The sequence below is a fragment of the Brassica napus genome, chromosome C6, assembly GCF_020379485.1.
Source record: "Brassica napus cultivar Da-Ae chromosome C6, Da-Ae, whole genome shotgun sequence".
NCBI lineage: Eukaryota > Viridiplantae > Streptophyta > Magnoliopsida > Brassicales > Brassicaceae > Brassica > Brassica napus.
Genome location: NC_063449.1, coordinates 13,397,292 through 13,409,977, shown reverse-complemented (window position 1 = coordinate 13,409,977; position 12,686 = coordinate 13,397,292). Strand labels below are relative to the sequence as shown.

At 42.1% G+C, this 12,686-nt stretch overlaps 2 protein-coding genes across 2 annotated transcripts; one reads left to right on the top strand and one right to left on the bottom strand.

Moving 5' to 3' along the window:
- Positions 1–5,311: 5,311 nt before the first annotated feature.
- LOC125588347 lies at positions 5,312–6,859 on the top strand. The gene is made up of 2 exons (XM_048759654.1): positions 5,312–6,368; positions 6,744–6,859. Exons 1-2 carry the CDS (start codon positions 5,312–5,314, stop codon positions 6,857–6,859), a joined length of 1,173 nt encoding a protein of 390 aa, XP_048615611.1.
- Positions 6,860–10,041: 3,182 nt separating this feature from the next.
- LOC125588346 (meiosis-specific protein ASY2-like) lies at positions 10,042–12,450 on the bottom strand. Its single transcript, XM_048759653.1, has 4 exons — positions 12,231–12,450; positions 12,024–12,158; positions 11,041–11,939; positions 10,042–10,956 (listed from the first exon to the last, which is right to left on the bottom strand). The coding sequence occupies exons 1-4, from the start codon at positions 12,448–12,450 to the stop codon at positions 10,042–10,044; spliced, it is 2,169 nt and encodes a 722-aa protein (XP_048615610.1).
- Positions 12,451–12,686: the final 236 nt, after the last annotated feature.

The window sequence follows — 12,686 nt, the reverse complement described above, 5'->3', positions numbered from 1 at the left end:
AACAATGATTAATATTTACTACCTTAAACCAATGAAAACAAATTTTAAACTATATAGTTTATTTTAAAAATTAAACAAAAACTAAATGTTTAATTATTTACTCGATAATATAAATCTATGAAGCAAAAAGTTTAATTTTTTAAAAACTTTCTAAATTTGTGAAATGTTACAATATCTTTGAATATGACAATAAAACAATATTTTATTAATCTTTATATATATAGTTACAATTTTAATAATGAAATAATAATCCGAAAATATATATATAGAAGAACATACAAATACATGTGAAAGTTTGAAACAATTTATTCAATGAAAAAAATATACAGTAAACTTATTATGTTTTAAAAATTGATAGGCACATATATATAATATATACCAATTTAGAAGTGAAAACAAAATATTTATATAAAAATAAGTGAAAACAAAAATCTGCGCGGTTGCGCGGGTCGAGATCTAGTTGATACTATTAAAATAAGATCATCCCTATTTATTAATCTTACTTCATTGTAATATATATTACATAAATTGTACAGTCTAACAGAATTTTTTCCTCCACTGAAAGTATTTTCGTCCAACTTAATTTGGTTCTGTTACATACTTAAGAGATCCACTAATATTAATGGACAGGATATGTTTGTCACATACAAAAACGTAATCTTTTAGACTCCATTTGATGTTTATAGATTACAATTATTGCTCCAACATTATAATATAAGTTCTAATTCCTATTACAATAACATGAGATCTGAGACATGAAAAATGTATCATCTTCAAATATTATTTCTACCCACCATGGAAAAAAAACTATTGTTTCTATGAGGGTTTCAAAAATCATGTATAGGAAAGTGTGTTTTCTTGCGGACATTTTTCCAACGACCAACGACTATTCTATTACTTAAGTTTAAGATAGTCTGGATAATCAAACTGGAATAGAACAACTAAAGTAGAATAATTCTCTATAAAAAGACCGTGCAAACCAAGCTAAAGAATCGACAATTCCATTGCGAGGTTTTAGGATATAGAAAATCTTGAAGTCCCAGAGGCAAATCTAGAGAGTCTTGGAGGCATTTTAGAAGCTTCATTTTCTCTATTAAAGAGAATTACAATTTGTATCTACCATAAAAAGTCATACTATGTTAATTTAACCAATTACATCTATTTAATTATTTATATTATTAATCTGTTAAATATAAATCATTTTCTGAAAGTCTTAATAATTATAAGGATATTAATAACCAATCAATTTTAACTGTAAATGTAAACTATTCTTTTAGTTATAACAAAATCTGTTGAGAAAAATCTAACACGATCTTACTAAAAATTTTAAGTGTTTTTCTAAAATTAATGCACATTGATTAATTTTGTAATTAGTAATATAATAATATTATAAATTAATGTTAAATAAATATTATTATAAAATAAAATTTTATGCTGTTTTATAAAAAAAAATATAATTACAGTCTATATTATATTAAAATAGAAGTAAATTAAGAATTAAATATGAAAATTGTATTAAATTGGTAAATTAACATATTTTTAAAATTTACATTCATTTAAATAAATAAAATTTTCATTTACCGTTTAAAGGATTAAAATTTGTAAATTAAGTAATATTTTATGCAAAACAATTGTTTAACATATGTTAAACTCTTATATCTACAACTATATATTATCTATTAATTAATTTTGAAAATAAAAAAAAATATATTATCTAAAAATAATTATATACAAAATATAATAGTATATAACTAACATTTAATTTAAGTGTTATTTACAAAATATGCTATTTGATAACTTTGAAATTTTAATAGTTCATTAAAGATAATAATAATAAATCAGTTTTAATTTAAAATTAAAATTTTACTATAAATTATAAAAATATGTAGAGAAAAATATAAAAATCCTTATCAATAATTTTAGATTTTTAATAATATAATTCATTACTTTACTAACAAAAAAAAATCAAAGGTCATATAATTTCCAAGCTCAAAAAAATTATGTATTAATTTTCAAATTTCTCTTGACCAAATATACAATTTTGAAAATAAATATTTAAAACTCAAATGATAATATTCAAAATTTTACAAAACATAAAATAATAGATGATAAAGTATTTTTTAATTGCAGCACGATAAAAATAATGTTGTAAAAATTATAGTGGTATAATATTTTGAAAAACGAAGTTAATAACAAAACAAATTAATATCATAACATTCAAAAATATCATATGTAGGTAAAATACACTAAAATAATGTGAAAGATGATCTATGCATAATATCTAATAAAATAGTATGGCTAAATTACTTAAACTGAAAAATTTATTTACTTATAAATCATACAATATACTAAATGATAGATGCTAAAGTATATTTTTACACACAACATGGAATAAATTATTCTAAACAAATATCATTTATATAGTGTAGCTAAATAAACTTTCAAATTTTATTCAAACTGTAGAAATTTAAAAAAAAAATATTCTCAAAGTGTTTTTCTATTCGGTTACTTCATATTATGAATTTATTGTACCAAACTCAAAAATATATTAGTATGTAATAACAATTAATAACAAAGTAAAATGTATAAAACAAATCATTATATATTAATAATGTCAAATAAGAAACCTAACCAATAAGATTATAGAATTACACATTATAAAACACTAAAATGTAAATCATATATTTAAAACTTTTGCAACAATATCAAAGATATTATCCGCACGGACGTGAAAGTCTAGTATATATTATTTATTGTACCTTTGAGTTCTCTGGGCGAAGAATATTTTTGATTACGAGATTGTCTGAGCTATTTCCCCGCGAGAACTATCATATAACACCAAATATTTCCCAAAATACAGAACTTAGGTGGTGTGGGATCATATCTAAGAATACCTGAGAGTTTCGGAGGTTCAAAGATACAAGATTTTGGTTTTGTTCAAGAGAGATTGAATAATAGAGTCAATGGATGAATTTTCAAGTTTTTCACTAAAGGGGGTAAAGAGGTGATTATAAAATCAGTTGTAACAGCTCTACCAAACCATGTAATGGGCTGTTTCCAGATTCCGAAAACGGTGATGAAAAAACTGACAAGCGCAGTAGCACAGTTTTGGTGGAGTCCAGGGGATAACACTAGAGGAATGCATTGGAAATCATGGGATAAACTCTGTGCGCCTATGGATGAAGGAGGGTTGGGTTTTAAAGACCTCACAGATTTCAACACGGCTATGCTTGGGAAACAATTATGGAGATTAATTGAGAAATCGAACACTTTATTTGCCCGAGTGTTCAAAGGACGATATTTCAGGAATGCATCACCCCTGGAACCAATTAGATCTTACTCGTCATCTTATGGCTAGCGCAGTATTATCTCAGCTTTGATCTCTGGTTAGCACATGACTAATCAAAAAGATGGGATCAAGATCATCTATTTCAGTATGGAATGATCCTTGGCTCCCATCCACTCACCCGAGACCAGCAAACAAAAATCAACATAACCTTTACCTGGATCTTACAGTGGATTTTCTTATTGATGAAACATCAAGAACATGGAGTTCACAGGTTATTAGGACTTTGGTGGACCCGCAAGATGTGCAAATTTTTGAAAGTATACCTTTAAGCCGAATTCGGACAGCAGATCGAGATGGATGACATTTTACAAATAATGTGAGATACACAGTTAAATCAGGTTATAAGATGGAGCGAGTGTATCCAGATAAAGAGAGGACGCTACCAGAGTATGATCCTTCAGTTTCGTTATTGAAAGCACACTGCTGGAAAGTGCGATGTTCCCCTAAGGTAAAACATTTTCTTTGGCAACTGGTAACATGTTGCATAGCGGTAAAGAAAATTCTACGATCACGAGGAATCCAAGGGGACATGATTTGTGCACGATGTAGAGCACCTGAAGAATCCATAATTCATGTATTCTTTGAATGCCCACCGGCAATTCAGGTCTGGGCGCTTTCACGGATCCCGTCAAATCCAGTTATTTTTCCTCTTCAATCACTTTTAGCAAATATGGACCATTTATTTTGGAGAGTCTCTCCAGTAATGGAAGATCACTATTTTGCATGGATTCTATGGTATATATGGAAAGGAAGGAACAATAAGGTATTTAGCAATTTGGATATTGACCCCCGAGATACCCTCAAGTTGGCAGAAACAGAGTCGGTGCTCTGGGCCGAGGCGCAAATTGCTCATACACAGAGAACTGATCATGCACGATCGGTAGTGAATGTGACAGTACCAACTATTCCTGGTAGATGGTGCTATACGGATGGATCATGGAAACAAAATGATAGATACTCGGGACAAGGGTAGTACAGTACTTTGGAAGGTTTTGATGGTTTAATGGGAGCGAGGAATACTAGAGTGAGTCAATCACCCCCTTCATTCGGAGATAGAGACGCTCATTTGGGGAATGGAATGCATGAGGAATCTAAGACTGTTTACTGTTACTTTTGCGACGGATTGTTCTCAGTTGGTAAAGATGGTTTCTGAACATAATGAATAGCCCGCATTTGCAAGTTATCTGGAAGATATCAAGGTCCTGAAAAGCAGTTTCCACAGCTCAGAGCTTCTCCATATACCAATGACGCATAATTCAAGGGCGGACAGTCTAGCTCGCAGTGCAAGAAATCAACCCTCTTTTGTTGTCCATATGGATGCAGAGCTACCAGTTTGGTTTACATATTCTATATGAGTTTGTTTGTTGCTGATAAAAAAAAAAAAATCTCCCAAAACTATTGCTACATTCTATATATCCCGAATTAAAAGCCTAAGACCTATTTATCCATGAATTTTAATTTATTTGGTTTATCATCAATTCCTGGTTTATTAGCTAAACCATGCCAAAATTAAACCATTTTACAAAATTAACCATACGTGAACCTGACCTGGTTTTACAAAACTTTTAATAATTTTACTATACCAAAAATTATTAAAAAATAGATATACCCTTCGATATCTTCTTCTCTTCTTCTTCCTCCACTAAAGCTTCAATCAAGCTTTGTATCTTTTTCTTCATTAATGGGGACACATACGGGTAACTGTAGAGGATGGATTTGACCATCTCAAAATGCAACGCTCGGAGAGTCGGTCAAACTGGCGACCTTCGTGACCAGCTCAATTCGAAGGCCGACGACCTGCGAATCCAACTCAACCGTTCGAAAGGGTCCGATCTGCGACGACGTCTCGAGTCAAAAAAGAAATAGCCCGCAGAAATTCCTACATTCGAGAACACAACTGACGATTTGTGGAAGCAACTCGAATCAATGCGAGCTACCCGAGCCCCGCACATTAGTGTCATAATGGGCGGATCACCACCTTGCGGTGACTCGGTTCGAGCCGTCAAAGATTACAAACGTCAAGCAACCACCTCTCAGAAGTGGCCTTCTCCAGTCGAAAATGATCACCAGATCACTTTTTCGGCACTAGACACCAAGGGCGTCCACATCGGCGAATGTCTGGTCGTAAAAGTCCTTATTGATACCGACAGCTCAGTCGATCTCATCTTTCGCGACACACTCGACAAAATGGGAATTGATTTAAGGGATATGAAGCCTTCCTCTCGCACGCTCACCGGCTTCAACGGAGCCTCAGAGCAAATGATCGGGACAATCCGCCTTCCAGTTTACGCAGGTGGTATAACCCGCACCATCAAGTTCTCCGTCATCCGCGCCAAAGCACCCTATAATGCCATACTCGGAACACCATGGCTGCATTCCATGAAAGCCGTCCCTTCGACTTATCATCAATGCATCAAATTTCCCGGAAAAGACGGCAAAACTCAGACGATTCGGGGAGATCAACAAGCCGCGAGAGAACTACTGATCGCAACTGTAAAGATGCAGCAACAAGCTTCCCTTGTCAACTCCGTCAGTAAACCACTCAACAAGATATACCCTCAGAAGGAGGAAGTTCGCGAAGTCGCAATTGATGAATCCGACCCGACGAAAATCATCCGAGTTGGCGTCTACCTGTCCGACGACGTATGTTCAAGGATCATCTCTTTCATCAAAGACAACGCCTCGACGTTCGCCTGGAAGACTTCCGACATGAAGGGTATCGACCCCGCAGTTACCTCTCATGAACTGCACATCGACCCGACGTTCAAACCCATCCGACAGAAGCGACGTAAACTCGGTCCAGAACGATCTAAAGCCATAAACGAAGAAGTCGACAGGCTCCTCGACGCGGGTTTCATAACCGAAGTCCGATACCCCAAATGGTTGGCTAACCCGGTTGTCGTCAAAAAGAAAAACGGCAAATGGCGCATATGCGTCGACTTTACGGACATCAACAAGGCGTGCCCAAAGGACAGTTACCCACTCCCTCATATCGATCGTCTCGTCGAATCAACTGCTGGTAACAAACTCCTAACCTTCATGGACGCTTTCTCGGGATACAACCAGATCTTGATGCATCCCGACGATCGCGAGAAGACGGCATTCATCACCGACATAGGGACCTACTGCTACAAGGTGATGCCCTTCGGGCTAAAGAACGCCGGCGCGACTTATCAGCGACTCGTCAACCGAATGTTCGCTGATCAGCTAGGCAACACCATGGAAGTGTACATCGACGACATGTTAGTCAAATCGCTCAAGGCCGACGATCACCTAAACAACTTACGCGACTGCTTCAAGATCTTGAATGACTACGGGATGAAGCTCAACCCGGCCAAGTGTACCTTCGGTGTCACTTCGGGAGAATTCCTCGGCTATATTGTCACTCAACGAGGAATCGAGGCTAACCCCAAGCAGATCTCGGCGATCCTCGATCTTCCAAGCCCAAAGAACAGCCGCGAAGTACAGCGATTAACCGGACGCATAGCAGCTCTCAACAGGTTCATCTAGCGATCAACCGATAAGTGTCTTCCCTTCTACGAGCTACTAAGGGGCAACAAGAGGTTCGTCTGGGACGAAAAGTGCGAAGAGGCGTTCAATCAACTCAAGCACTACCTCACAACCCCCCAGTACTATCAAAGCCAGAAGCCGTCGACACATTGTCTCTCTACATAGCCGTCACATCCTCCGCTGTCAGCAGCGTGCTCATTTGAGAAGATCGGGGAGAACAGAAACAAATCTTTTACACAAGTAAAAGAATGACCGAGCCGGAGACGAGATACCCAACACTCGAAAAGATGGCCTTAGCTGTCGTCACCTCGGCCAGGAAACTGCGACCCTATTTCAGTCGCACATGATTGAAGTACTCTCCAACCAACCACTCTGAACGGTTATGCAGAATACTAACCAGTCAGGACGGTTGACTAAATGGGCGATGGAGCTGAGCGAACACGACATCGTGTACAAGAATCGCAAAGCAGAAAAGTCACAGGTCCTTGCAGACTTCTTGATCGAGTTAACACCAGAGCTGGAGCAAGACCTCATCCTACCAAGTTTAAACTGGATCCTCCACGTCGACGGTTCATCCACGAGTAAAGGGTCGGGGGCAGGAGTGCAACTGCAATCACCAACAGGAGAACTCATCCGGCAGTCATTCAGTTTTGGTTTTGCGGCGTCAAACAAAGAAGCTGAATATGAGTCCCTCATCGTAGGGCTCCGTCTCGCCAAGGCAGTGAAGGCCAAAAGAATCAGTGCTTACTGCGACTTTCAACTTGTCGTAAGCCAGTACCTCAGCGATTACGACGTCCGCAATGAAAGGATGGACGCCTACCTCAAACTCGTCCAAAACCTCACGCGAGACTTCGAGTTCTTCGAACTCACGAAGGTTCCTTGCGGAGAAAATGTCTGTGCCGACGCCCTCGCTGCTCTAGGAAGCAAGCTACACGATCAAGTCAAGAGGACAATCCCAATCCATAAAATCGAGAAACCGAGCATCGACACGAAGGCGGAACAGACTGCAATCGCAGCAGCGATTAGCGAAGCGATGGACATCGACGAAGCAGAACCTCCTTCGCAGGATGATCAGCCAACAGATTGGCGCAAGGAACTCATCGATTATCTCGCTGAAGGTTTATTGCCTACCAAGAAATGGGACGCGCGGCGACTGAAGCGACGTAGTGCACACTACGTTGTCATGGACGAGGAACTACACCGATGGACCGCGACGAAGGTGCTACTCAAATGTATCTCCGGCGAAGAAACGAGACTAGTCATGGCCGAAACACATGAAGGAGCAGCAGGCAATCACTCGGGCGGACGAACTCTTGCATTAAAAGTGAAGAATCTCGGATTCTACTGGCCAACCATGAACGCCGACTGCGAGAGATACGTGCGCAAGTGCGACAAATGCCAGCGTCATGCTCCCACCTTACACAGCCCAACGCAGTTCCTTCATACCCTAACTGCTCCATAACCATTCATACGATGGGGAATGGACATCATCGGACCGATGCCGGCATCTCGCCAAAAGAAGTTCATCCTGATCCTCACAGACTACTTCACCAAGTGGGTCGAAGCCGAAGCCTATGCCAGCATCACCGACAAGGAGGTGCAAAACTTTGTCTGGAAGAACATAATCTGCCGACACGGGCTCCCATACGAGATCATCACAGACAATGGTTCACAATTCATCTCGCATCATTTCAAGGGATTCTGCGACAGATGGCAAATTCGACTCAACATGTCGACCCCGAAAAACCCGCAGAGTAACGGCCAAGCTGAGTCGACGAACAAGACCATCATCAACGGTCTGAAGAAACGACTCGACTTAAAGAAGGGTTGCTGGGCAGATGAACTATATGGTGTCCTGTGGTCCCACAGAACAACTCCTCGCGGAGCGACAAAGGCTACACCCTTCTCAAAGGCCTACGGCGTCGAGGCAATGGCTCCTGCAGAAGTGAATGTGACGAGTTTGCGCCGATCACGAATGCCACAAAACGTCGAACTCAACCGTGACATGCTGCTCGACGCACTCGACGACATCGAGGAAAAGCGCGACCAAGCACTACTCCGTATCCAAAATTACCAGCATCAAATCGAGAGCTATTACAACCAAAAGGTTAAGTCACGTCCCCTCGAAATGGGCAATCTTGTTTTAAGAAAGGTCTTCGAAAATACTAAGGAGTGGAAAGCCGGCAAGCTTGGAGCCAACTGGGAAGGACCATACAAGATAGTCGAAGTCATCAAACCAGGAGTATACCGCCTCGAGACTTCAACAGGCGAAGCAGTACCGAGAGCTTGGAACTCCAAACATCTCCGCCTCTTCCATCCTTAGTCAAGACGAACACTTTACCGAGTAAATGCGCCACTAAGGCCACTTTTACTCGGTCTCTCTAAAAAAAAAAAAAAAAAAAGGGGAGGGAAAGAACGACCAACGGTCACATTCTCTCGCTATATAAAAAAAAAAAAAAACCGAGTAAATGCGCCTCAAAAGCCACTTTTACTCGCAATCTAAGAACTACGAATGGCTTGATTCCCACAAAGGGATATGTAGGCAGCCCAAAAGAAAAAGGGGTCCAGCCGAAATTAAAAAAAAAAAACCTCCTCCCCGAGGAATCGATCTCCGAAGCAGACGATCACTTAAGCGATGCCGACACGAGCATGCCCCGACTTCTCGAACAAGCGTATTGGTACTCGCATCCCACGTTGGATATGTCCTGGTCAGACACGTGTTCACGGGAGTCGACTGTGTTGCGATTTAAACCAACACGGACGAGACAATGACTCCAACTCACCCTGTAATTTACTAAGTAAGATTTGGCCCACCGAACGCTTGAAAATTACTTTAGGGTCGATTTGGAACCGTCAACGTTGAAAACTCATAATTAACAACGAAACTCAAATGACGAACGATCGCGAGTCAAAGAAATCGACCGAGACAAAGCCATGACGAGCTAAACACTACGACGATTCGATATCTCGAATAACGTTTATACCAAGCAAACAGTCACTTCGAATCTTGAGAAATCATGCATTTGATAGACAAGTACAATTAAAAGAAAACAGTTAATACAAATTCGATGAGTTGGAACAAAACAGAAGAAAAACAACAAAGTAGAAGCCTCGAAAGGCAAAAATCTAAAGGCAACAACACAAGTCCTACGAGACTCAAAAGAAAAAACGAACAAAAAAGACTAAGCTTCCCGATCACTCTCGCGATCGTTGAGGACGGAGAGCTCCGAAGCCCTGACGCTCGACTCACGAGCAGCCAGAGAAACATGCGCTTCATCTGGTCTCGGGACGACCTCTGGATCAGCCAAAGGACCTTCAAGAAGAGGCGCCGGGTCTTCGCGCCGTTCTTCAGTCGGATGAGTAGGCGGAACGTGAAGACTCGCTGCAGTCTCCGGATCGATCAAGCCGGCGTTGGACCCATATGGATCGAGACTCGCCAAGATTCGAGCATCCACAAACTGAGAGTCCAATACGAGAGGAGAAAGTGTGAGATCTCCCTCGGGTATCTCGCCCACCCTAAGCTTCTCGGCTTCCTCCTCGTATTTCTTCTCTTGCTCGGCGAATATCTCGATAGTAGCTTGCGAGATGTCGCTCCCAGCCCTCCTCAAAGCCTCGAGGCATTTCCTGGTTCCGAAGGCTTGGCTATGAAGAAACCGGGCCTCCTCATAGGGACCTCGTCGCTCTTCTCGGGAGCGAATCCTAGCGAAGCGACGATTAGCTTTTGCGGCCATCTCGGCCTCAACTCTTCCTCTTTCCCTCGTCACTTCCAGGATCCTGGAATCTCTGAGGCGCCTCATCTCTCTTTCATGAGACTCAGCGAGCGAAACCTTCTCGCTCTCAAGTTCGGCGTTCTTCCGCTCGAGCTCACAAACGACTCCCCGAGATACCTCCAACTCGGCTTTGAGCTCATCTCTCCGAGCGATGATGCGAGCAACCATCACATTAAGCCTCTCGACGTCAGCCCTCGTTGCATTCAGCTGGCGAGCAGAAGCTTCCTCTTTCGCCGCCTGCTCCTTCTTAGCCAGCTCGAGTTCGCCCAAAGCTCCCTTCAGGGCAGTGTCGTACTTATCGATCACGACGTTCGTCGCACTATCCCCCTAAACAAACGAAGAGATGAAAATTGTAAGAAAAAGTTAAAGGACGAAGTAAAAAAAAAAAAGAGAAGGGACCGAGTCATTTACCAGCAGCTTGGCCCTCGCGGCCTCCTCGTATTCACCCCCAAAAATGAGGTCCTTCACAGCGGGCAAAGGTTTCGCCCTCCCCCTTAATTGGCGAAGGAACTCTCCACACTTCTCGGGGACATACACTAGAGGGGCCGGTCCCTCATAGTGAAACGAAACCTTGTCTGGAAAGTTGACTCCGGGCACCCTCCTCAAGATAGCGGAGCCGCGAGAAGAAGTGCCGATCTGAGCGACCCCTTCCCCAATGGAAACCGGAGTTCCCTCGCGAGAAGATGCCAGAATAAGAGATCGCCCCTCATCGCCGACCTCGTCGTTGCGTCTCCTGATCAAAAGCGGCGACTCCCCGCTGTCATCTTCAGAACCGTCTGGACGGGCGACGTTAAGAGGAATTTCAGATTCCTTCCCTTCACCAGCTCCGGCCGCGTCGTCCCGTTCTCCCGAGATTTCAGCCTCAGAAGCCTCCTCTTCGGGTTGAAGTTCTTCTTCTTGAACATCACCCTCCTCAATCTCAGTCGGCTCCTCGGGATTCTCCGACTGCTCGTCAACAGGCTTCTTCGTCCTCTTCTTCTTCTTCTTCTTTTTCTTCTGGGGTTCGCCAGAAGGAGGAACGTCGCACGCCTCCTCGGCGCTCCCCTCGACTCCCGAGCCGCCCCTCTTCCTTTTCTTACCCTTCCCCGCGCTTCTAGCGCCAGAAGGGGGAACCTCACCAGTGCGAGGAACCGTCGCCGAGGGTCCTTCCTCGCTAGCCAGTCCCAGCTGGGCGGCTAACATCGCGCTCAAATCGGGAAGAGTTCCCATCCTCTTTGCTTCAGAAACTTGCTTCTGGATGTCTTTCGGGAGGATGTCTAGTCGCTTGGCGCGAATAGGAAGAACGGTCGGAAGGTCAGATCTCCACTCTCCTGAAAACATAAGGCAGAAAGGTCAGGACGCGATAAATAAACTTTGTGATCGAAAGAGTAACCAGAGACGGCGAGAGAACGCACTTCGAGCGATCCGGTCCTTAAGCTCGCGAATCTTCTCGACGGTAATCTCGGACCAACGGTAGATCTGAAGCAAAGCGACGGCTCGAACGCTCTTCAGGAAATCCTCAGGATAGATTGGAGAAGTGGGATGGCCAACTGCGAGCACAACAAAAAGAAAGTTTCGTTAGGATCAAAAAATTAGACGTAGCTCGCGACAAGATATTCTACCACAAGAACGGTTCCATAGGACCCGATAGTCCTCTCGAGGAGGCTCCTCGAAAGCCGAGTCGTCGGACTTAACGAAGAAGTAGGAGCGCTGCCAATTCTGCATTTTGTTTGGATGACCGGCGCACACGTTGCAGTTTGGTCGCATCTTTACCGAGTAGGTTGCGTCCTTCATATCGGTTATCGAGGTCATCTCCTCGAACGACCTGACGCTCATCGGCATGTCGATCTCCTCCGCTAGAACTGATAGAGTGACGGCTAGTCGCAGTGAGCCGTTCAGTAACTGACTAATCGCGAGATCTCGCCGCCTAACGTACGCGGTGATCAGTCACGGGATGGGGAACCAACAGCGAGTGTCGTCCTGGAAATAAGATTCGTAAACTGTTTGGTACCCGATCGGACGAGACCAAGGTCTTTGCTCCTTCGTAGGAATAAGGAAAGTCACGCCTGTGGCGTTCT

Coding starts and splice junctions, on each gene's coding strand:
- LOC125588346 (XM_048759653.1), bottom strand. CDS start 12,450: ATGCCGATGAGCGTCAGGTCGTTCGAGGAGATGACCTCGATAACCGAT. Junction 12,159..12,230: donor CCTATGGAACCGTTCTTGTG/GTAGAATATCTT, acceptor TTGTGCTCGCAG/TTGGCCATCCCACTTCTCCA. Junction 10,957..11,040: donor CCGCGAGGGCCAAGCTGCTG/GTAAATGACTCG, acceptor TCGTTTGTTTAG/GGGGATAGTGCGACGAACGT.
- LOC125588347 (XM_048759654.1), top strand. CDS start 5,312: ATGGGCGGATCACCACCTTGCGGTGACTCGGTTCGAGCCGTCAAAGAT. Junction 6,369..6,743: donor TCTCGTCGAATCAACTGCTG/GTAACAAACTCC, acceptor TCACTCAACGAG/GAATCGAGGCTAACCCCAAG.